This window comes from Hyperolius riggenbachi, chromosome 4 (genome assembly GCF_040937935.1).
Source record: "Hyperolius riggenbachi isolate aHypRig1 chromosome 4, aHypRig1.pri, whole genome shotgun sequence".
NCBI classification, from domain to species: domain Eukaryota; kingdom Metazoa; phylum Chordata; class Amphibia; order Anura; family Hyperoliidae; genus Hyperolius; species Hyperolius riggenbachi.
This window is the reverse complement of record NC_090649.1, coordinates 486,949,062-486,974,223: the sequence shown is the minus strand read 5'-3', so window position 1 is coordinate 486,974,223 and position 25,162 is coordinate 486,949,062. Positions and strand designations below refer to the sequence as shown.

The window sequence follows — 25,162 nt, the reverse complement described above, 5'->3', positions numbered from 1 at the left end:
GCAACTAGGAAAGGCTGCAGTAATCCAGAGCACATTAGAACAGCTATAGGATAGAAGAAATAAGGATGAAACTTTTGTTAGAGTCTCTTTAAGCCTGTATTAGTAAAAGCTGTAGGTTCCCTGCTTTATTTCATGCAATCAATAGTAGATATGATTTTCCTAAAGAATTGCTACAGGCTAACGCTGCTGCATTTGTTACCCTCGGCTTATTATACTTGAGTTAGTCATTTTTTCCAGGTTTTATTTTTTAAGGTAAAGGTTGGGGGGTCGGCTCATACTAGAGTATATACAATATTGTATCATGTGTGGCCACCTTTAGGCTAATTTCAGGATGTGGCCAATTAACCAACTAGTACATTTTTACAATGTGGGAGGAAATCGGAACAACCTGAGGAAAATCATACAAACTCCATGCAGGTAGGGTCCTGTTATTAAGACTGGCACTCCAGCGCTGCGGGTTCAGAGTACCATCCACCATAGTATATAGTATGGTCCAAGCTTCTAAAAGTCTAGAGCTGTTATCCACAGGATTATAGCAAGGTCCATTTCCTGCTTTCAGGGCCGGTTCTCTCATGAAGCAAGGTGAAACATTTGCATCAGGTGCAGAGATTACGGGGCAGCATTTTTGTAGTGTTTACACTAACAGCACGCAGAAAGAGTAGGAGAAGAGCAAGGTGAAGAGGTCATTATTGGGGAAAAGCAGCTTGTTGTGCTGTGTGAGGAGTCTGACAGTGAGTGAGGAGGGGAGGCAGGAGAACATCATTGGGGAAAAGCAACTTGTGCTGTGTGAAGAGTCTGACAGTGAGTGAGGAGGGGGGAGCCAGGAAAGCATCATTGGGGAAAAGCAACTTGTGCTGTGTAAAGAGTCTGACAGTGAGAGAGGAGGGGGGAGGCAGGAGAGCATCATTGGAGAAAAGCAGCTTGTTGTGCTGTGTGAGGAGTCTGACAGTGAGTGAGGGGGGGGGGGGAGGCAGGAGAGCATCATTGGGGGAAAAGCAGCTTGTTGTGCTGTGTGAGGAGCCTGACAGTGAGGAGGGGGGAGGCAGGAGAGCAGCATTGGGGAAAAGCAGCTTGTTGTGCTGTGTGAGTAGTCTGGCAGTGAGTGGGGAGGGGGAGGCAGGAGAGCAGCATTGGAGAAAAGCAGCTTAATATGCTGTGTGAGGAGTCTGACAGTGAGTGAGGAGGGGGGAGGCAGGAGAGCATCATTGGGGAAAAGCAGCTTGTTGTGCTGTGTGAGGAGTCTGGCAGTGAGTGGGGAGGGGGAGGCAGGAGAGCAGCATTGGAGAAAAGCAGCTTGATATGCTGTGTGAGGAGTCTGACAGTGAGTGAGGAGGGGGGAGGCAGGAGAGCATCATTGGGGAAAAGCAGCTTGTTGTGCTGTGTGAGGAGTCTGACAGTAAGTGAGGAGGGGGAAGGCAGGAGAGCAGCACTGTTTCATTTGACTTGCACAGCAGAGCAGAAGGGATTAGGTGGCACTGCTGTCCGGACTGAGGATGAATGGAGTGGCTGAGTTTGAGCAGTATGTTTTGTCACAGACTCACAGCCGGCCAGCGTGCTATTGTGTTGAGCTGCAGCATGTCATGTGAGAACATTAAATGAAGCAGAGTAAATCGTTGGGTGCTGTGCGATCATCCCAAGGGGGGGGGGGGGGGGGGCACATCCTCACAAGTTTGCCTCAGGCAGCAAGAAGTCTAGAACCGGTCCTGCCTGCTTTTGCTCATCTTTTATCATTTCCTTTCAGGAAGGTCCTGGGTGATGGACTCGCTCAGACTCAGCTCATGCACGACCTCCTGACTGCTGTCAAGCTGGCCATGGTGCTCCTGCAGAGGTCCCCGGAGTCAGTGAAGGACTCCCTGATATCCAATCCTCAGTCTCTGCTGTGGAAAGTGATGTGTGATCTCCTCCGCTGCTTCACAGACATGCTGCTGGATGGTGAGGCATTCTTCTCTCTGTTAAAGCGGACCTGAACTCTCTCTGCCACTCAGCTCCAGTGTGCTGGATCTGAAGGGGTTAGTTACCCATAAGGCCGTCGTCCTCCTTGCGCTCCAAACCGCTTGCACGCATCCTATTGGACGGGTTGCAAGCCTCACTATGCGCACTTCCTCTTTCAAGCCGGAAGGAGGAAGTGCACGGTGATGAGGCTGTTTGAAGCGCAAGGAGGACGACGGACTTATGGGTAACTAACCCCTTCTCATCCAGTCGCACACCTGAGGCAGTTAAGCCTCATTTAAATCATGAATTCGAGTCCTTAGGGACTCGTAACTACTTGTGCACCCATTCCTGATCGGGATGCACACTGGAGCTGGGCGGCGTCCCATTGGAGGATTGAGGGCTTTAATGCAGTGTCCTCCCAAAGCAACTAGTGTCAGCGCCGGCTACTTGTCTTCATCCAGTGTCTTCAGAGTGCCGGGAGTCAGAAACGCTGAGCTGCAGTAAGTGTCCTAAAAGTGTCCTCCCATCTCGCTGCATGATCTTTCAGCGCAGATGCCCCGGGTAACGGGAGGGGGAGGATTCACTGATTGCTGTTGCCACGGGAACTAGGTGGGGGACATGGCGCCGGTCCAAATGTATTATCTGGATCATAACGCAATTACTTTTTCACCCCACTGTTGGGGGAGAAAATCTTATGGTCCGAAAAATATGGTAGATCAAGAAAGGATTAATACTCGCTGTGTAATTTGTTCATGTTGTTTGATCCACTGCGAGCCTGCAGGTCACCATCTTTACTCTAAGCAGGTATATAGCCAAGCCATTATTTATCTGCTGACTCCCGACTTTGATCAGTTCCAGTCTGGCGTTTGCTCTAACCACTCCAACGAACAGCCCTTACTAAAGTGGCCAATGGTCTTCTTATTGCTAAATCTAAACAACATTATTCCATACTCCTCCTTCTCAATCTTTCATCAGCATTTGATACTGTTGACCACACCTTACTCCTACAGATCCTTTCATCTATAGACCTAAAGGGCCTCACTCTCTCCTGGATATCTTCCTATCTCTCTGAAAGGTCTGTCACCGTCTATTATTCAGATGAGACCTCCTCTCCACATTCTTTGTCTGTGAGGGGGGGGGGGGTACCCCAAGACTCTGTCCTTGGCCCCCTCCTCTTTTCCAATGACATACACGGCCTTAGCAAATTAGTCAACTCATTTAGACTTCCATACCACTTATATGCAGACAATACACAACTGTACCTCTCAGCCCCATACCTTAAAGAGAAACTCCAACCTAGAATTGAACTTTATCCCAATCAGTAGCTGATACCCCCTTTTACATGAGAAATATAATGATTTTCACAAACAGACCATCAGGGGGCGCTGTATGACTGATTTTGTGCTGAAACCCCTCCCACAAGAAGCTCTGAGGACCGCGGTACTCTGGGCAAACTGCCACAATGTAACAATGTTCACAGACAGGAATTAGCTGTTTACAGCTGTCTCTAACAGCCAAAACAGCTAGGAGCAGCTACATAACCTGCCCACAGTAACAATGTCACCATGTAATAAATGTCAGAATGTAAATCGGCGAGAGGAAAGATTTTACAATGGTCTAACACTGACTAAATCATTTATCCATAATTATGGTAAAAAATGAAGCACTTTTTTACTACATTATTTTCACTGGAGTTCCTCTCTAACTCCCTCCTCACACGTATTCCTGACTGCTTGTCTGCTAAACCCTCTTATGACTCTAGCTTCTCAAAGGACCAGTGTCACGAATGGTTTTCTTTTTCACATAGTTACTTTAAGAGCTTGTGTAATGAGAGTATAGGTTACCAGCATGTTTTTTCTTTTTGTACATTATGAAAAATAAAATCTTACTTTTTTCATGCAGTCAACCCCCCCCCCCCCCCATTAACGACGGCACTTAGACTATTGCAGATTTGGGGTGCACAAGAGGTAATTGAAAAGTAGCAATATCGCCCTCACCCCTGCCTCCATCGGCTGTTCCTAACGAGAGCGGATATCGACTCTCGCAGACACAGCAGGAGCGCCTGTCATACTGAAAGGTGCCGTCACTGCTGTACAAACAGGGAGACTGCAGAGGGGACCTTCAGAGTCCCATCTGAGCAGGCACTGCTGTGGGCTCCTATTGAGACTCGCGCACATGCACAGTCTAAGCCGGTCACTTCAGTGCAGAGTCGACCCGTGGGGGGGGGGGGGACTGCATGAAAAAAGTAAGATTTTATCTTTCAGAATGCAGAAAAAAAATACATGCTGGTAACCAATACTCTCATTACACAAGCTCTTAAAGTAACTGTGAAAAAAAACCCATTCTTTGACACTGGTCCTTTCAAACTCAATATGAATAAACAGAACCAATCATCTTTCCACCGTCTCTGTCCACTTCTCTGCCTGATATAACAATAAATGTTAATAACGCCCCCATAACTTCAATTCCTAAAGCACGGTGCTTAGGAGTAATATTTGACTCTTCACTCTCATTCATTCCTCACATTCACTCCCTAACCAGCTCCTGTCATCCCCAACTCAAAAACATATCTCACATCCTACCTTTTCTCAGGTTATAGTTACCAAGGGCACAACTATTAGGGCCCGTTTCCACTAGAGCGAATCTGGAGGCGTTTCCTGCACGCAGATTCGCTCAACCAATACAAGAGGATGGGCCTGTTTCCACTTGTCAGGATTTCTGAGCGTTTTTCTGTGCAGAAAAAATCTCCCCGGCAGAGCCATCAGAATTCGCATACCGCTATGCGATTTGCATACAATGTATTTTTAATAGGAAATGTGCATGCGGTTTTGGTATGTAAATTTTCATGCGAATTCGCATACGATTTCGCATAAAAACAATGAAAAAGTAGACAGGCACTGCCATGGTTAAATTCGCATACATAGTCATCCATGCGAAATCGTATGCGAATTCGCATGAAAATTTGCATATAACCGCATGTGAAATTCGCAGGCGCATGCAATTTTTTTCTGCGCCGATTCCCACCGCACAAGTGGAAACGGGCCCTAAATCACAGGACCCCCCCCCCCATTTTTTGTGGAGAAAAAGTGCATCTTATACGGTGGCAAATACAGTCTTTTCTATTTTTATAGAAAAGGTCATCTTCGGTAGTGCTTTACAGAGCATGTGGTCCCACTATGAAGAAAATGACTTTATCTGCAACATTTTTATTTCTAATAGATGACCTTCTGCAGAACGTTCAGAGCACCTCAGGGATGGCGATCATTCTGTACCTGAAAACCATGATCCGGGATTGTGAGAAACTTACTAAACTGGTGAGTATGGACAGTTTCCCAGTCCTGTATAGTTCTGCAAATTGATAAACAACAACTGCTTGGAGGTGCCCAGATTTATTCAGCACGGAGGGCAATGTGTTTCGTGGCTCAGGACTACTTCATCAGGTCCAAACACCTCACTGCAGATGCCAGGCACTGTATTGTCCTGATGACGCAGCCCTGAGCTGCGAAGCCCGTTGTCCACCATGGGGAATATATTGAATTAGCACTTGAGTAGCTTCCTTGAAGGTAGCACAACACGTATCTGCTTTTAAATGGTTTTTACATTTTTATCACCTTTTGACACCCTCAGTCATTGCATTTTATCTGTCTTGGTCACCTCTGTTGGAGGGGTTGGAGTTTTATGATTTTATCATAAGTTTTAATGTTTTGGGATTTTTATTTGAACTCAGACCTTACTAGCACCAACACTGTGTGCAGCTGGGGTTTACCGATTGATGGGGAATTAAACTTGAGGAATCACATTTCAGTTTTTCAACAAAACTTTGCTGAGCCCCCAATATTCACACCCCATCTGTTCCCACCCTTCACAGCCTGGGGGCCCGCCTCACAACGGTCATAATAAAAGTGTTCCCTTCATGATCTTCACACCCATAACAAGTGTAGCCACCAAATCACCTGATCTGAAGGATGGACCAGTTTTATCGGAGGGAGTGGAGTAGCTCTGGGCCCCACTGTGGATGCAGGAGCTGCTCCCCTGTAGTTACACCCCAGCCATACATCAATCTTCACTAACCTACGACACTAGATTGGGCTCCCAGTGTCCGTGTGGTTTTTTTTTTTTTGTTTTTTTTGTTTTTGTAATTTTTTTTGCAAAATTCACAGAACTTCGTTCTGCAAATTGTACTGCAGCTCCCAACTCATTCTTTCCAAGAAACGGCTGTTCTGTCCATCACTTATATACACTGTTTATATTTACTTCTCATTCTGATTGCTATTAGAATTTGCTTTGTTCTAGTTTAGATTTAGTTTTTTATTATTTTGTACCCGAGACATTCCGAAGAAAAGGATTTATACTTACCTGGGGCATCCTCTAGCCTCCTGCGGTCCTCCCGGTCCCCTCTGTAAGCCCCAGTAATGTCCCCGACTGAGCCAGCCTACGATTACCGTGCACGCGTGGTCCCAGTTGCGTGCACTCCATGATCTCGCCCCCCTGGCTGGGAGAATTCTGTGCATGCGCCACTCATTAAACTTTTAGCAGCCCTGCCTGAGTTTTCTCACTGTAGATAACTTGTTGCAGGGCAACAGCAGCCAGCTAATCTCAGGCTGCCTAATGCAGGGCAAGCAAAGGGATTTCTTCATATTTACCTGTTCCAGAGGCTAAATCGGCTCTCCTTTTCCTCCACCCACGGCACTGCAATGCCGACATCCTCTTCTGGGTCCCGATCACATGATATAACATTTGTACAGTTGTACAGAGGAGCCAGGAGTATAAAAGGAATTCAAATAGTTAAAAAAAAAAACACTGGGGAGCTAGTGGTGGACTTATCTCCCCAAAGTAGACACACAAATACTGTTGGTTATTTCAACACATAAAAGGTTTATTTACATACTCTGGGTGGTTGCAATGCATTTCGTGGGCTCATCCCACTTCATCAGGCAATAAAATGGAGTACAAACAACTCATGTGTTCCTAGTAAATGCTTAGCGCCTCTGACAGTATTTTTGTGTCTACTTTGGGGAGGTAAGTCCACCACTAGCCCCCCAGTGATCTTTTTTTAAAACCATTTTGCTTCCTTTTATACTCCTGGCGCCTCTGTACAACTGTACCAATGTTGTGTCCACCCCTTGTGGAGGGGACTTGGATCCTTTTTCCGATCTACAGAGAGCGACTTCTTATTCCTGAGTGGGAATAGGTCTAATACTCCCCATCTGCCTACAAAGTGGTTACCTGGACGGTAAACCAGACTTGTGAGTATAACATTATACTTACCCATATCCAACTTCATCAATATACTTACCCTTTCACATCCATCTAATCCAGTACATACTACACTATATTGGGCTCTCTGTGTCCCCTTCGTTTATCTACATCAGGGGTGCCCATTAGGTAGATCGCGATCTACCGGTAGATCGCGAAGGCCTTCATAGTAGATCCCGACCCCACTTCATTTTCCATTATGTATATACAAGTGTGCTCCTAAAATTGTACATAGGTAGATCACTTTGACTTGCTAATTTTTAAAAGTAGCTCACGAGCCAAAAAAGTGTGGGCACCTCTGATCTACATGATATAACACGATTGGGACCCAGAGGATAGTGTCAGTGTTACAGTGCCACTCAGCGTTGGAAGTGGGGTAATAGAAGAGACTCTTCCACCACATACCCTCCCCCCCCACTGAGTGGTGCTACAATGCTGACCTCATCCTCTGGTTCCCAATCACATGTCATATCATATGATCGGGACCCAGAAGAGGACGTCAGCATTACAGTGGAGGAAAAATAGAGCCTAACCAGTGTCCGGAAGAGGTAAATATGAAAGGGCTCCCTGCTCCGCTCTGCACAGGCTGCCAGGCTGGGGGAAGCACACTGGTCCTGCAGCGCGCATATAGTTTTACTAAAATGCCTGCTAAAGGGTTAAGACAGTAATTGCACTTGCACAGAAAGCTCCCGGGTACAGGAGTGCAATCAGGGGGTGCGTGGGGCCAGTAACAAGCATGCGCAGTGGCTCGCAACGCTGCTGTATTGCGACTCTCCACACCGGCAAAATGGAGCGGAGCAGATCGTCTCTAAGGGAAGTAACGGACTACAGGGGTCTGGAGGAAGCCCTAGGTTAGTATAAATCAGTGACGGCCAACCTTGTTACTCCAGCTGTGACAAAACTACAAATCCCATCATGCCTCTGCCTCCCAAAGTTATGCTTAGAGCTGTCAGAGTACTGCAATGCCTCATGGGACTTGTAGTTCCACCACAGCTGGAGTGCCAAGGTTAGCCATCACTGGTATAAATCCTTTTGTTACTAATGACTCAGGTTTACTTTAACATCTGGAGCAACATCTGGAGCAACATCTGGAGCGGTCAGCCTATTTACATACAGAAAATATGACGTCTGTAGAAGACTTTCAAGAATAGAAAATTGTATGGATGCTCTGGCTCTTAAGATTTGCCCGGCATTGCAAAATATACCCTTCCCCTTTTCCATTGTGATTTTGTTTTATTTGCGATGCTGGTTTTCTCTGGGACAGCCGGCCATCACAGTAATAAACTGTAACTGTGGGGCCTACAATCAAAAATCTATTCTTTATTTTTATCTGGTAAAAAGTAAGAGGGATGCTAACCAGGCAATCCAAAAGTTAAAATCACTATTACTTTTCTTGTTGACGATCATTCCCCAGTTTATCTGACTCTTATTTGGTACACACAAAATTTGGTACGCGCAAAGGAAGTTGCAGGGCATGCTGGGTTGTCCTTTTTGCTTCTCTACTTAACTAATGCAGCCTGATTGGCTGAAGCCTCTTTCCCTCCCGCTTTTCCCCTCCCACACCTCCGTTCCTCTCTGATTGGCCAATATTTCTCATGCTGAGACAATGCACTTTCTATAGTGGAGGGCGGACAAATCAGGCAGAGGAAAGTAAGGGAGGAAATGACACCAGGATTGGCTTCAAAATAGCCACACTTAAAATGGGAAATGCTAAGAAGGATTTTCTCCTTATTTTGACTGAAGAAATATCACTAAAACCAAAATGTGGACAGTGCAATACATGTTATGTAAGTAGAGCAAGTATTTATGTGCTTATATATGTGGAGTTTTTTTCTGAGATAGTATGGCTGACAGCTCCTCTTTAATGTAATGTTTTGTAGGTGGGTGACCTGGTAATGCTGGTTTTCTCTGGGACAGCCGGCTATCACAGTAATAATGTCATGTTTTGTAGGTGGGTGACCTGGTTCTGCTGTCTCTGGACTCTGCTGATGTTCCGGACTGGTTTATGCAGTGCTGTGGTCCTCTGTGTCAGGGTCTGTCAGACATTGCTCGGCTCTTCCTGTGTCAGGGGGCTCTGGCCATGCTGGACTGGAGGGAGAGCAGTCTCAGCCCAGGAGCAGAGACTTTACTTCTAAATCTGCTAAAAGTTCTGCTATCTCTCAGCTCACAGTAAGTACTGTATGTTTTAATCCTCTGCCTCTAATACTATTAGCCATAGACCCTGAACAAGCATGCAGCAGATCAGATGTTTGATTGGATTAGCCCAGCGCCAGATTTATAGCTCAGGAGCCTGTAGGCACAGGCGTTCTGGTGCCTTAAATCCCGCCCCTCAACTCAGGCCACACCCCCATATTAGGTAGGCATCCCTCCTCCCCATTTTGTAACCCTGTTAATCTATGTAGTAGATGTGTCCCCCACCCCAAGTATAGGGAGCCAGATATACCTCCACCTCAGTATTAAGTAGCCCTACAATGGGTAGGTGGACACTTGGGGAGGGGAGCCGCCTCTCCTAAATAAGGAGCCTGTAGGCACGTGCCTACAATGCCTAATGGTAAATTCGGCCCTGGATTAGCCACATGCTTGTTTTAGGTGTGTAATTAAGACACTACTGACCAGGATGAGCAGCAGGACTGCCAGGCAACTGGTATTGTTTGAGGAAATAAATATGAAAGTTTTCATACAGTAAGTAGGCTTCAATTAAAGAGAAACCGTAACCAAGAATTGAACTTCATCCCAATCAGTAACTGATACCCCCTTTTACATGAGAAATCTATTCCTTTTCACAAACTGATCATCAGGGGGCTCTGTATGGCTGATATTGTGGTGAAACCCCTCCCACAGGGTGATGTCAGGACCATGGTCCTGGCAGTTTCCTGTCTGTGAACCTCGTTGCATTGTGGGAAATAGCTGTTTACAGCTGTTTTCAACTGCCAAAAAAAGCAAGCAGCAGGTACTTCCATTGACATCGCCCGCCAGCAGTAAAAATGTCAGCATGTGATAAATGTCAGAATGTATATCGGAGAGTAAAGATTTTACATAATTATTGTAAAAATGAAGCACTTTTTTATTACACTATTTTTACTGGAGTTCCTCTTTAAATGCATGAACTATTCACCTTGCGTGTCCCCAACGTTGCATTAAGTATTGGCATTTTATATGAGGTTAATATCTATAGGAATTTTAAAATGTATTTTAATTTTACTTTTTGACCACAAGATGGCGCTACACACTATCATGTGTTCACTAGGAATACATAGCGCAACCGCCCATGATTGACAGGATGCCCTTGTACGTCCTGATTTTTATTAGGGAGGCTCAAACTGGACGTTTTATAACGGATTAATGTTTAGCCGTATAAGTTGTATTTCTATCGTCGTTTCACAAACGTTTTTTGACGTTCTTACCTGATGCGTTCATTTTTGTGTTTGCAGCCTGAAGGAGTCCAGTGCAGCCTTGTTCCTATCCAGAATCCTAGCCCTCTGGACTAATTCGGCTTTAGAACTTCTACAGTCCTGCTCCAGAGACCTTCAAGAAAGTCTCAACGGCAGCTCAAGCGCCATATCCCGTCTTCTAGAATATGTGTACATCCATTGGGAACATCCCTTAGATGCTGTCCGACATCAGGCCAAGCAGATCTTCAAGAACATCCTTCAGATCCACCATGCGGCTGGTGTGGTTGTATCGAGCGGAGAGGTGGACGTGTTTCTTTCTGAGCTTACTCATAAATTACTGAACCTGGAATGGCACTCGAAGGGGAAGTACGCTTCACTGGCCTGCCTTGTGGAATGCGTAGGGACCGAACAGATCCTGTCAGTAGATCGGACCATTCCAGAACAGATCCTGGATGTCATGTGGGATCAGTCTTTTGCTCCGTACGCTGCTAACCTTTTGGAAGCCATGTTCGTCAACCACAAAAAGCAACTCGTCTCCGGTCAAGAAAGCTGTTGGGGCGAGCGGTGGCACGGCGTCTGGGTCTCCCCTCTTCTCAAACGTCTCTGTGAGGAGGACGTAACTCAGACCACGTACATCATTGATTATTATCTGCCCAAACTACTCAAATGCAACCCTGAGAGTTTGAATTACATGGTTGATCATCTCCAGTCCTCAGCAGGCACCAGCGTTGGTAAGTTGTGCACTGTTTTACTGTTTTTTAGTTCCAATATGAAATGCCAGATCATGTCAATTTAAAGTCAGATAGGTGTCAATTCATCAAGCATTACTACATTCGGTTATACTGAAAACACTGAAAGAATTGTCAATTCATCAAAGCAGTTACCGCATGAAAAGCTAAAATTATTAAGCATTCGGGTAAATTACCGATTTGTGCAGTAAATACCTTAACAAATGTCAGTAAATGTCAATTCAAAAAGGTTACAGCATGCGGTAAAACACCGTTCCATTACCGACAATTCTCTTCTGTCGGTATCAGTGCGGGACTCACAAAAACAGAGACTATTACCTATGACTGACAGGAGCAGAAGCCAATAGAGACAGCCCCTGTCTCCTGCAAGTTCCATTGACAGTACCTGCAGGCTTCTCCGGAGGGTCTAGCTTTTCTACCTCCAGGTAGTGAGCAGAGAAATACAGAGAGCAAAAGAGGCTTCCCCGCCTCCATTCGGCAGTTTAACCTCTTAGGTTCCTGTTCGAAGATGCAGAGGAGCTAGTGGGGAAATCACCTAAGCAGGGCATGTGTAAAGTCCACTGGAAGTTCATGTAAGCTGTGGCAATTAAATAAAATGTTAAAGACTAATGGACAGATTCAGAGCGAGCAGAGGCATAACCGGCAATGGGCTTCGGTAAATCGTTAAATTACCGAACTTCTACTGCACCTGTGAAAATATTGATGAATTAGCACATCAAGTCTAAAATACCGAATGCTGTATTTTCCCGACTTGTTTTTTTTCTATCAGCCTTTGATGAATTGACGCCATTGTGTTCAAGTACACCTACATTGGGAAAAAAGTTACATAACAAAGTGGCATGTCTCTGGATGTTCAATAGTTCTGGCTGTGGTCAAGCTCATTTTTTCAAGTGCAGCTGAATTGAAATCGAAGAGAGGATGAGGTGAAACAAACCCAAAGAGACAATGGGATCTCAATAGCTTAATATGTCACTAGTCTTAAAGAGGAGCTGTCAGCCATACTATTTCAGGGGGAAAAAAAACAAATATATAAGTAGATAAATATTTGCTCTACTTACATAACAGATGTATTTCACTGTCCATGTTATGATTCCTGTGAATTGTATAAAGGAAAAGTAGAGAATCCTATTCTAGACAGTTTCCATATTTACTGAGGCTATTTTGAAGCCAGTCGTGATGTAATATCCGCCCTTAGTCTCCTCTGCCTGGTTTTCCCGCCCTTCACTATAGAAAGTGCATTGTTTCAGCCTGAGAAATTTTGGCCAATCAGAGAGGAACAGAGGTGTGGGAGGGGAAAACAGGAGGGAAAGAGGCTCCAACTAATAAGGCTGCATTAGTTAAGTCTGAGGGGAAGTAGAGAAGCAAAAAAAGACAACCCAGCATGCCCTGCAACTTCTATTTTGTGTACCAAATTTTCTGTGTACCAAATAAGAGTCATGTAAACTGGGGAATGATAATTTATCAACAAGAAAAGGAATAGTGATTTTATCTTTTGGATTGCCTGATTCGCATCCTTATTACTCGTTTACCAGATAAAAATAAAGAATTTATTTTTGATTTTATGCCCGACAGTTACTCTTTAAAGAAATGAACAAAAAAGAAATATACTGGTACTCACAAAGGTAGGTTGCAGTGAGGGACAAACAACCACATGAAGCAGATGGAGAGCAACAACCCGTCTCCACTCGGGCATTCCAGGTGTAGTTGAATGGGAAATGGTCTCACGCTTGGGAAAAAAATAACTGGTACTGCAGATGGCTGAGCCACTGTACTCCAACCACTCCCCCTAGCTGGGGGAGATATAAATGGCACAAGAAGGGTAAAGAGGAGACCAGGAAAGATAACATTTTGTTAAAAACAAGTTAGCATGGAAAAAGTGGAGGTGGCTTACCTCTCTCCAATGACACTAACGAGCTAAAGTAAAATAGATTTTATTTGCACAGGCAATGCGTTTCGTTCCAATATAGCCCACTTCCTCAGGCCAATAAAAGTGCCGCTGCTGTGTAACCAAACGACTCGGAGCCCCTCTTAAAAGGCCCACACAACCACGAAACGTGTTGCCTGTGGAAATAGAATCATAGAATCACCTTTACTTTATCTCGTCATTGTCAAATGTAAAAGCCAGACTGAATGCTCAGTCGGGCATTTTATCAGGGCTGATAACAAGCAGGCTGAGCAGTGAAGAATGAAACAGAGAGCAGGGAAGGTGTTTTCTCTAATGTCCCCACTGATATATATGGTGAAATACATGAGGGTGCTTTGTCTCTGGTTCACTTTAAGATGGCCATCCATCTCAGGTGCCAAGGTATGTGACCAAATGCAATTCATCATTAACCCTTGCACCCAAAGCTTACACTTGCAGCCACACATAACACCCTTCTGCCTCCTTGTATCTGGCAGGGTCTGGCAATAATCGGGGGGCTCTCGGCGCTCTCATGGCTTGTCTGAGGGCAGCCCGGTCTCATGGACACCTGCGGTTTACTGACAAGTACGCATGGAGTGGCCGAGTCTCCACTGCTCTGATACAACAAGGCCTCGTCCACAGGCACGATCAGGTAAGGACTGTAATGGCTCTCTATGCACTAAAATCATTACAGTATTTGTTAATGTGAAAGTCCTGTAATCTCTGTACAGCCTCTGTCGCCTAAAACGACCACTATTTGTGAAAAATTATAAAATATCAAATCAGTATGCATATGTGCATGTGAATAAAATGTGCTACAAATTACCTTTTTTCCTATCTCGCTGTCAACTACAGTAGGCAGTACAAATCTTATAGAGCTGACAGGCTTTGGACTAGTCCATCTCCTCATGGGGGGATTGTCAGAGTATTCTTTATTTTCAAAGGCACGTAATTAACCTCCCTAGTGTCATGAATAATTCTAGATTTTAGGGTCTAAGAACAGTGCCATTTTTTTCACAAGCTTTTAGGTCAAGAGCTGGGTCAACATACTTCAGACTGCCGGGGGGCCAGAACATACATAAAATGTTGAAAACATTACATTGAATCTAGGTGTTGATTCCCCCCAATCAGGCCCGGAGGAGAACTCCCAGCAGCGCCCGGAGAACATTTTTGTGCACCAGGCAGTGAAGCATACGCAGGTGACAACCTGCCATCCAATTGGACAGCAGTGTCATGTGATGCAGAATTGGATTTGAAGCCAGCAAATCACTGCTCGCTGGTTTCTACAGTATGTTTCTGGGGGGGCTCAGCGCACCTTTGATTGTAGGCCATTCGGAGGTGGCCTGGTGATGCGCTGATCCACCTTTTGCGCAATTTTCAATTTTCGATTTTACTTGGTAGCGCACCCAGGCTATGCATATGCATAGGTTAGGATTTAGTTAGGATTTACGTTAGGATTTAGTTAGCACTCTCTTGCAGGTAGGCACTTATCTGTTTTTAACCTCCTGGGGGATACGATAATATCGCCAGGGGGCAGCGCAGCACATTTTTTTAAAATTATTTATTTTTTTTAATCATGTAGCTAGCCTAGCACTAGCTACATGATAGCCGCTGTGCAGCGGCATCCCCCCACCCCCTCCGATCGCCTCCGGCAATCAAAGCAAACAGGAAATCCCGTTCAGAACGGGATTTCCTGTTTGGCTTCCCCCGTCGCCATGGCGACGATCGGGATGACGTCATCGACGTCAACAACGTCGTGACGTCAGAGGGAGTCCCGATCCACCCTTCAGCGCTGCCTGGCACTGATTGGCCAGGCTGCGTACGGGGTCTTGGGGGGGGGGGGGGGGGGGAGCGGCGCGGCAGGTAGCGGCGAATCAGCGCGGAGCGGCGGCGATCGGTATATACACGCAGCTAGCAAAGTGCTAGCTGCGTGCAACAAAAAATAATTATGCAAATCGTCCCATCAGGGCCTGAGAAATCCTCTGTGGCGGCTTACCCCGAGCTCAGCTCGGGATTATCCCCCAGAGGGTTAAGTAGCACTGTTCATTTCTTTGCTATATTACAGTATGTGGATGGGTGGTACCAGCACCGCTGCCCGCAGCTATGAGAACCGGCTCCCTGCTCTTCCGTCATCGGAGCCAGTCTAGCGCAGGAGAAGTGCACTCTTTGCGTATCTCTGCAGCAGCCGCTGGAGTGATACGTAGAGGGCGCACTTCTCCTGCGTAGGCCGGCTCCGATGACCTCAGTGACGGGCCCCGGTTCTCGTAGATGCGGGCAGCGGAGGTCGGCGGCATGGGAGCGATCCGTGCGTATGGGGCTGGAGGAAGAAACAGGTATGTATAAAATCTTTTCTTTATTTCGTCTCTGGTTCCCTTTTAATAATATGTCTTTGTTGCAGCTCATAGAAATCCTGCAATAAATCTGCAGTGTCTACCTCCTGCTTTCATGGAAGCAGACTAAGGGTTAACATCCTGTGTTTACAAATTAGCTGCTCTGCCAAGGCAGCCAGCTGGCAAAGCTGAGAGATCAAATTACAGTTGTGATTAGACACAGATGAGAGGGAATTAGATAGGCTAAAGTTAAACTCTCTAAATGCCGTATTTTTCGGACTATAAGACGCTCAGGACTATAAGACGCACCCAGGTTTAGAGGGCAAAAACCAGGGGGAAAAAAAATTCTAAATCTAGGTGCATCCACTGTCCAGGAGTGTCTTATAGACCTTCCCACCAAGATGTCTCTAAGTTACACTGCCCAGCTACAATAAAACTTGCTGCTCCCACCAACTATACTACAGTACACTAAACTACACTTAACTAACCCCTGATGCCCCCCTCCAGCTACACTGCACTAAACTACACAAATGCCTTCTCCCTCCCCGCTACACTGCACTACTTTACTCTAACCACTGCCTCTCCCCACCTTAGCTACACTAACAACTACAAATACATTGAGGAAATTACCAGCAGCTTCTTCTTCATTAAGGTCTGTTGTGGGTGTCCAGGCTGTAATTAATGCAAATGACATCCCCGCTGGGAGGCAGCAGCAGTAACGTGATGCAAAGTGTTCAAACAGCAGCCGCCTAATAAATGGATACTCGTCCTGGCTGGGATCCTGTTTGCGGCGGGGAGGCAGCTGATTCAGCGTAATCCTATTTGTTTTCAAAGCGGCATAACAGCAGCCGCTGTAATGACAGCGAATGCTGTTCCTGGATCCTCGCAGCGCAGAAGGGTGATCGCGCTGAGAAGTATGGTAATAAATCTTCAGCCGCTATAGCGGCAGAGTGCTCAGAGGCTTCCGTACTTCATTGTTTACTGGCGTCCTCTCATGATGACCCCGGCGCACATGCGCACGTGCGCCGGGGTCATCATGAGAGGACGCCAGTAAACAATGAAGTACGGAAGCCTCTGAGCACTCTGCCGCTATAGCGGCTGAAGATTTATTACCATACTTCTCAGCGCGATCACCCTTCTGCGCTGCGAGGATCCAGGAACAGCATTCGCTGTCATTACAGCGGCTGCTGTTATGCCGCTTTGAAAACAAATAGGATTACGCTGAATCAGCTGCCTCCCCGCCGCAAACAGGATCCCAGCCAGGACGAGTATCCATTTATTAGGTGGCTGCTGTTTGAACACTTTGCATCACGTTACTGCTGCTGCCTCCCAGCGGGGATGTCATTTGCATTAATTACAGCACAGGATACAAGCGCCGGCTTAGTAAGGGAAGGCACATGCGGACTATAAGACGCACCCAGTTTTTCTCCCTACTTTTGGGGGAGAAAAAGTGCGTCTTATAGTCCGCAAAATACGGTACATATTGGTGGCATTTTTGGCCTTAGGCATTGGTGGCATTTGTGATGGAAATTGCCAGCCATGACCGAGGAGGGAGCGAGTCGGCCTCACAGACGGCGGCGTAGGAACACTGTCCATATTACACGTTATCAGCCCCAGCCGCCAGATAGAGGCAGGAGAAGCGGAAACCACCAGGCCTAATGCCGAGAGTTCAGCCTCGCAGCTCTGTGGTCAGTGCTGGTTCAGCCTCGCAGCTCTGTGGTCAGTGTGCTGGTTCAGCCTCGCAGCTCTGTGGTCAGTGTGCTGGTTCAGCCTCGCAGCTCTGTGGTCAGTGTGCTGGTTCAGCCTCGCAGCTCTGTGGTCAGTGCTGGTTCAGCCTCGCAGCTCTGTGGTCAGTGCTGGTTCAGCCTCGCAGCTCTGTGGTCAGTGCTGGTTCAGCCTCGCAGCTCTGTGGTCAGTGCTGGTTCAGCCTCGCAGCTCTGTGGTCAGTGCTGGTTCAGCCTCGCAGCTCTGTGGTCAGTGCTGGTTCAGCCTCGCAGCTCTGTGGTCAGTGCTGGTTCAGCCTCGCAGCTCTGTGGTCAGTGCTGGTTCAGCCTCGCAGCTCTGTGGTCAGTGCTGGTTCAGCCTCGCAGCTCTGTGGTCAGTGCTGGTTCAGCCTTGCAGCTCTGTGGTCAGTGCTGGTTCAGCCTCGCAGCTCTGTGGTCAGTGTGCTGGTTCAGCCTCGCAGCTCTGTGGTCAGTGTGCTGGTTCAGCCTCGCAGCTCTGTGGTCAGTGTGCTGGTTCAGCCTCGCAGCTCTGTGGTCAGTGCTGGTTCAGCCTCGCAGCTCTGTGGTCAGTGTGCTGGTTCAGCCTCGCAGCTCTGTGGTCAGTGCTGGTTCAGCCTTGCAGCTCTGTGGTCAGTGTGCTGGTTCAGCCTCGCAGCTCTGTGGTCAGTGCTGGTTCAGCCTCGCAGCTCTGTGGTCAGTGCTAGTTCAGCCTCGCAGCTCTGTGGTCAGTGCTGGTTCAACCTCGCAGCTCTGTGGTCAGTGTGCTGGTTCAGCCTCGCAGCTCTGTGGTCAGTGCTGGTTCAGCCTTGCAGCTCTGTGGTCAGTGTGCTGGTTCAGCCTCGCAGCTCTGTGGTCAGTGCTGGTTCAGCCTCGCAGCTCTGTGGTCAGTGCTAGTTCAGCCTCGCAGCTCTGTGGTCAGTGCTGGTTCAACCTCGCAGCTCTGTGGTCAGTGTGCTGGTTCAGCCTCGCAGCTCTGTGGTCAGTGCTGGTTCAGCCTCGCAGCTCTGTGGTCAGTGCTGGTTCAGCCTCGCAGCTCTGTGGTCAGTGCTGGTTCAGCCTCGCAGCTCTGTGGTCAGTGCCGGTTCAGCCTCGCAGCTCTGTGGTCAGTGCCGGTTCAGCCTCGCAGCTCTGTGGTCAGTGCCGGTTCAGCCTCGCAGCTCTGTGGTCAGTGCCGGTTCAGCCTCGCAGCTCTGTGGTCAGTGCCGGTTCAGCCTCGCAGCTCTGTGGTCAGTGTGCTGGTTCAGCCTCGCAGCTCTGTGGTCAGTGCTGGTTCAGCCTCGCAGCTCTGTGGTCAGTGCTGGTTCAGCCTCGCAGCTCTGTGGTCAGTGCCGGTTCAGCCTCGCAGCTCTGTGGTCAGTGTGCTGGTTCAGCCTCGCAGCTCTGTGGTCAGTGCTGGTTCAGCCTCGCAGCTCTGTGGTCAGTGCTGGTTCAGCCTCGCAGCTCTGTGGTCAGTGCTGGTTCAGCCTCGCAGCTCTGTGGTCAGTGCTGGTTCAGCCTTGCAGCTCTGTGGTCAGTGCTGGTTCAGCCTCGCAGCTCTGGTCAGTGTGCTGGTTCAGCCTCGCAGCTCTGTGGTCAGTGCTGGTTCAGCCTCGCAGCTCTGTGGTCAGTGCTGGTTCAGCCTCGCAGCTCTGTGGTCAGTGCTGGTTCAGCCTCGCAGCTCTGTGGTCAGTGCTGGTTCAGCCTCACAGCTCTGTGGTCAGTGCTGGTTCAGCCTCGCAGCTCTGTGGTCAGTGCTGGTTCAGCCTCGCAGCTCTGTGGTCAGTGCTGGTTCAGCCTCGCAGCTCTGTGATCAGTGCTGGTTCAGCCTCGCAGCTCTGTGGTCAGTGCTGGTTCAGCCTCGCAGCTCTGTGGTCAGTGCTGGTTCAGCCTCGCAGCTCTGTGGTCAGTGCTGGTTCAGCCTCGCAGCTCTGTGGTCAGTGTGCTGGTTCAGCCTCGCAGCTCTGTGGTCAGTGTGCTGGTTCAGCCTCGCAGCTCTGTGGTCAGTGCTGGTTCAGCCTCGCAGCTCTGTGGTCAGTGCTGGTTCAGCCTCGCAGCTCTGTGGTCAGTGCCGGTTCAGCCTCGCAGCTTTGTGGTCAGTGCTGGTTCAGCCTTGCAGCTCTGTGGTCAGTGTGCTGGTTCAGCCTCGCAGCTCTGTGGTCAGTGCTGGTTCAGCCTCGCAGCTCTGTGGTCAGTGCTGGTTCAGCCTCACAGCTCTGTGGTCAGTGCTGGTTCAGCCTCGCAGCTCTGTGGTCAGTGCTGGTTCAGCCTCGCAGCTCTGTGGTCAGTGCTGGTTCAGCCTCGCAGCTCTGTGGTCAGTGTGCTGGTTCAGCCTCGCAGCTCTGTGGTCAGTGCTGGTTCAGCCTCGCAGCTCTGTGGTCAGTGCTGGTTCAGCCTCACAGCTCTGTGGTCAGTGCTGGTTCAGCCTCGCAGCTCTGTGGTCAGTGCTGGTTCAGCCTCGCAGCTCTGTGGTCAGTGCTGGTTCAGCCTCGCAGCTCTGTGGTCAGTGCTGGTTCAGCCTCGCAGCTCTGTGGTCAGTGCTGGTTCAGCCTCGCAGCTCTGTGGTCAGTGTGCTGGTTCAGCCTCGCAGCTCTGTGGTCAGTGCTGGTTCAGCCTCGCAGCTCTGTGGTCAGTGCTGGTTCAGCCTCGCAGCTCTGGGGTCAGTGTGCTGGTTCAGCCTCGCAGCTCTGTGGTCAGTGCTGGTTCAGCCTTGCAGCTCTGTGGTCAGTGTGCTGGTTCAGCCTTGCAGCTCTGTGGTCAGTGCTGGTTCAGCCTCGCAGCTCTGTGGTCAGTGCTGGTTCAGCCTCGCAGCTCTGTGGTCAGTGTGCTGGTTCAGCCTCGCAGCTCTGTGGTCAGTGTGCTGGTTCAGCCTCACAGCTCTGCGGTCAGTGCTGGTTCAGCCTCGCAGCTCTGTGGTCAGTGCCGGTTCAGCCTCGCAGCTCTGTGGTCAGTGCCGGTTCAGCCTCGCAGCTCTGTGGTCAGTGCCGGTTCAGCCTCGCAGCTCTGTGGTCAGTGCCGGTTCAGCCTCGCAGCTCTGTGGTCAGTGCCGGTTCAGCCTCGCAGCTCTGTGGTCAGTGTGCTGGTTCAGCCTCGCAGCTCTGTGGTCAGTGCTGGTTCAGCCTCGCAGCTCTGTGGTCAGTGCTGGTTCAGCCTCGCAGCTCTGTGGTCAGTGCCGGTTCAGCCTCGCAGCTCTGTGGTCAGTGTGCTGGTTCAGCCTCGCAGCTCTGTGGTCAGTGCTGGTTCAGCCTCGCAGCTCTGTGGTCAGTGCTGGTTCAGCCTCGCAGCTCTGTGGTCAGTGCTGGTTCAGCCTCGCAGCTCTGTGGTCAGTGCTGGTTCAGCCTTGCAGCTCTGTGGTCAGTGCTGGTTCAGCCTCGCAGCTCTGGTCAGTGTGCTGGTTCAGCCTCGCAGCTCTGTGGTCAGTGCTGGTTCAGCCTCGCAGCTCTGTGGTCAGTGCTGGTTCAGCCTCGCAGCTCTGTGGTCAGTGCTGGTTCAGCCTCGCAGCTCTGTGGTCAGTGCTGGTTCAGCCTCACAGCTCTGTGGTCAGTGCTGGTTCAGCCTCGCAGCTCTGTGGTCAGTGCTGGTTCAGCCTCGCAGCTCTGTGGTCAGTGCTGGTTCAGCCTCGCAGCTCTGTGATCAGTGCTGGTTCAGCCTCGCAGCTCTGTGGTCAGTGCTGGTTCAGCCTCGCAGCTCTGTGGTCAGTGCTGGTTCAGCCTCGCAGCTCTGTGGTCAGTGCTGGTTCAGCCTCGCAGCTCTGTGGTCAGTGTGCTGGTTCAGCCTCGCAGCTCTGTGGTCAGTGTGCTGGTTCAGCCTCGCAGCTCTGTGGTCAGTGCTGGTTCAGCCTCGCAGCTCTGTGGTCAGTGCTGGTTCAGCCTCGCAGCTCTGTGGTCAGTGCCGGTTCAGCCTCGCAGCTTTGTGGTCAGTGCTGGTTCAGCCTTGCAGCTCTGTGGTCAGTGTGCTGGTTCAGCCTCGCAGCTCTGTGGTCAGTGCTGGTTCAGCCTCGCAGCTCTGTGGTCAGTGCTGGTTCAGCCTCACAGCTCTGTGGTCAGTGCTGGTTCAGCCTCGCAGCTCTGTGGTCAGTGCTGGTTCAGCCTCGCAGCTCTGTGGTCAGTGCTGGTTCAGCCTCGCAGCTCTGTGGTCAGTGTGCTGGTTCAGCCTCGCAGCTCTGTGGTCAGTGCTGGTTCAGCCTCGCAGCTCTGTGGTCAGTGCTGGTTCAGCCTCACAGCTCTGTGGTCAGTGCTGGTTCAGCCTCGCAGCTCTGTGGTCAGTGCTGGTTCAGCCTCGCAGCTCTGTGGTCAGTGCTGGTTCAGCCTCGCAGCTCTGTGGTCAGTGCTGGTTCAGCCTCGCAGCTCTGTGGTCAGTGCTGGTTCAGCCTCGCAGCTCTGTGGTCAGTGTGCTGGTTCAGCCTCGCAGCTCTGTGGTCAGTGCTGGTTCAGCCTCGCAGCTCTGTGGTCAGTGCTGGTTCAGCCTCGCAGCTCTGGGGTCAGTGTGCTGGTTCAGCCTCGCAGCTCTGTGGTCAGTGCTGGTTCAGCCTTGCAGCTCTGTGGTCAGTGTGCTGGTTCAGCCTTGCAGCTCTGTGGTCAGTGCTGGTTCAGCCTCGCAGCTCTGTGGTCAGTGCTGGTTCAGCCTCGCAGCTCTGTGGTCAGTGTGCTGGTTCAGCCTCGCAGCTCTGTGGTCAGTGTGCTGGTTCAGCCTCACAGCTCTGCGGTCAGTGCTGGTTCAGCCTCGCAGCTCTGTGGTCAGTGCTGGTTCAGCCTCGCAGCTCTGTGGTCAGTGCTGGTTCAGCCTCGCAGCTCTGTGGTCAGTGCTGGTTCAGCCTTGCAGCTCTGTGGTCAGTGCTGGTTCAGCCTCGCAGCTCTGTGGTCAGTGTGCTGGCCGAGCTGTTGCTCTGAGTGGGCAGTTTGCTTTTCTAACCTTTTCACTGGGGATGATTCCACACAGGCTGTGCTTGGCTGAGCTGACTGCAGTGATTCATCAAAGATACCATAGAAGGACTGCTCAGTGAGGCGGGGGAAAGTGTACCTGTCATTCATGCCTGCTGTAAGAAGCTTCCTGTTTAAAGAGGAACTGGAGTGAAAATGTAAAAAATAAGCAGTTTTACTTATTTTATAGTCAGTATTCATTGATAGATTATTTAGTCAGTGGTTGCCCCATTGTAAAATCTTTCCACAACCTGATTTACATTCTGAAATGTATCCCTGGTGGTGACATCTTTAGTTCTGCCAGGTGATGTGTACGGAATGTTTGTTACTGAGAGTTCTATGCACAGAGGGTGATACTGCTTGCTTGGCAGTTGGAAAAGCCATTATTTCCCACAATGCAATGAGGTTCACAGACAGGAAACTGTCAGGACAGGGTCATGACATCACACTGTGGGAGGGGTTTCACTGTAATATGCCACACAGACCTCCCTGATGATCTGTGCGAGAAAAGGTAAATATTTCTCATGGGAAAGGGGGTATCCGCTACTGATTGGGGTGAAATTCAATCCTGGGTTATAGTTCCTCTTTAAAGAGAACCCGAGGTGTGTTTAAAGAAGGTTATCTGCATACAGAGGCTGGATCTGCCTATACAGCCCAGCCTCTGTTGCTATCCCAAACCCCACTAAGGTCCCCCTGCACTCTGCAATCCCTCATAAATCACAGCCATGCTGTGAGGCTGTGTTTACATCTGTAGTGTCAGTCTCAGCTGCTCCCCCGCCTCCTGCATAGCTCCGGTCCCTGCCCCCGTCCCTTCCCTCCAATCAGCAGGGAGGGAAGGGATGCAGGCGGGGACTGGAGTTCTGCAGGAGGCGGGGAGAGCAGCAGACTGACACTATAGAGATAAACACAGTTAGCTCTGACAAGCTGTTTGTCAGCAGCGTGGCTGTGATTTATGAGGGATTGCAGAGTGCAGGGGGACCTTAGGCGGGTTTGGGATAGCAACAGAGGCTGGGCTGTATAGGCAGATCCAGCCTCTGTATGCAGATAATATTCTTCAAACCCACCTCGGGTTCTCTTTAAATCCCAATCTTTTCCCTGCTGATCCACTGATAGCACAGAGGCTTGCGTCTTATCAGGATTTTGTATTTTCAATTATTATGTCAACTCTTTTGAAGCATCTTTAAAATTGTAAGGGCTCCCATACATTACTCAATTTTCGGCAACAATATCTGGCCCATTTGATCATAATGATAGAATCTGGCAGAGATTGATGCCGCAACATGGCCAACTGACTGATTGATTTCCGTCCAAAATCATTCGAAAGGGATCAATAATCGGGCATGTTAAAAATCTCGTTCTCAAGGGCTTGACCAGGTGCGGTAACGGGATTCAATCTCCTAACGATTGTCGGACTTCCGGCTGGTCTCCCCCCAAGTGTATGCGTCCCCCCAGGCCTGTGGTAAATGTTGTCGGCTCACCTATCCGTTATCCCGCCTCCTCACCTCCTCCAGTACCCAGCATCCTTCTTCATTGTCGCCCGGCACCTTTACCATGTGACTCCGCCCGGCAACTGTACCATGTGACACCCGCCAATTGTAATGACACCACCACATGTGGCGATGTCACATGATACGGGCACACCTGGTGGCAATACAAAGACAGTGGACACAGGAGGAGACGAGGAGCCGTGACAGGTGAGCCTTCAACATTCATCGACCTGGGGAGGGAGGACCAATAACGGGGGGGGGGGGTCGGCAATCGGCGGCAGTTTGGATAATTAATGACTTGCTATAGATTGAAATGGAAAGGATATAACAACTGTAACATGAGGAATGTGGAGGCTGCCATATTTATTTCCATTTAAGCAATACCAGTTGCCTGGCTGTCCTGCTGACCCTCTGCCTCTAATACTTTTAGCCATAGCCCCTGAACAAGCATGCAGCAGATCAGGTGTTTCTGACATTATCAGATTTGACAAGATTAGCTGCATGCTTGTTTCTGGAGTGATTCAGACACTAATGCAGCCAAAAAGACCAGCAGGGCTGCCAGGCAACGGGTATTGTTAAAAAGGAAATAAATATGGCAGCCTCCATATCACTCTCACTTCAGGTGTCCTTTAACACTGTAGAGGTATTTGTGCAGCACCGATACCGTCTATAGGATATTTTCTAGCATGAGAGAACTGAATTTCACTTTAAGATGATGTCCAGGGATTGTTTTTTGCATTACTACCAGTGGAGTTGTTCTTTAGCGTTCCTGTGCAGTGAGTGTGATCTTTCCTCTTGCAGATCCGCATGGATGCTCTGGGCCTGCTGTGTGAGAGTCACTGGAGCACTGAGGTGGTGTCGCTGGATGAAATGGATCTGGTTCGCTTCTTTCTCAAGTACAACCTGAACTGCCAGTCCCCCTCCGTGCGGCAGCAGCTGTGTTACCTCATCAAGAAGGTGAATCCTCCTCCCTGCACATCCTTCACTGAGAAACGCAATCCAGCCTGCTACCATGTAATCATGTCAGGACAAGACACAGAACATTTATATCGCGTTTTTCTCCTGGCGGACTCAAAGCGCCAGAGCTGCAGCCACAAGGGAGTAGCAGTGTTAGGGAGTCTTGCCCAAGGTCTCCTTACTGAATAGATACTGGTTTACTGAGCAGGATGAGCTGAAATTCAAACCTAGGTCTCCTGTGTCAGAGGCAGAGCCCTTATAGGACAACCGAGGTGACATGATGAGATGTGTATGTACAGTGCCAAGCACACAAATAACTATGCTATGTTACTTTTTTTTTTTCTTTCTCTGCCTGAAAGAGTTAAACATCAGGTATGCAAGTGACAGTTTCCATCCACGTCGGGACTGGGTCAGACTATAGCAAAACCCTCACTGATAAGTAATTACAGCCATAAAACACTTTCCTGTCAGTAAATGGCTTCTGATGGTAGGAAATAGATAAAAAGGATCAATAAGTCATAGATTTGAGCTCTGGCA

At 49.1% G+C, this 25,162-nt stretch overlaps 1 protein-coding gene across 2 annotated transcripts in view; it reads left to right on the top strand.

The window, feature by feature from the left end:
- Window positions 1-25,162, top strand: part of THADA (THADA armadillo repeat containing) — a 782,712-nt gene that overhangs the window by 28,554 nt on the left and 728,996 nt on the right. For both annotated transcript variants that reach the window (XM_068233009.1, XM_068233008.1), the window contains exons 8-13: window positions 1,742-1,932; window positions 5,152-5,246; window positions 9,140-9,357; window positions 10,620-11,311; window positions 13,730-13,884; window positions 24,470-24,625. In XM_068233009.1, the coding sequence (XP_068089110.1) occupies window positions 1,742-1,932; window positions 5,152-5,246; window positions 9,140-9,357; window positions 10,620-11,311; window positions 13,730-13,884; window positions 24,470-24,625 (1,507 nt within the window). The remainder of the gene's footprint in view (window positions 1-1,741; window positions 1,933-5,151; window positions 5,247-9,139; window positions 9,358-10,619; window positions 11,312-13,729; window positions 13,885-24,469; window positions 24,626-25,162) is intronic.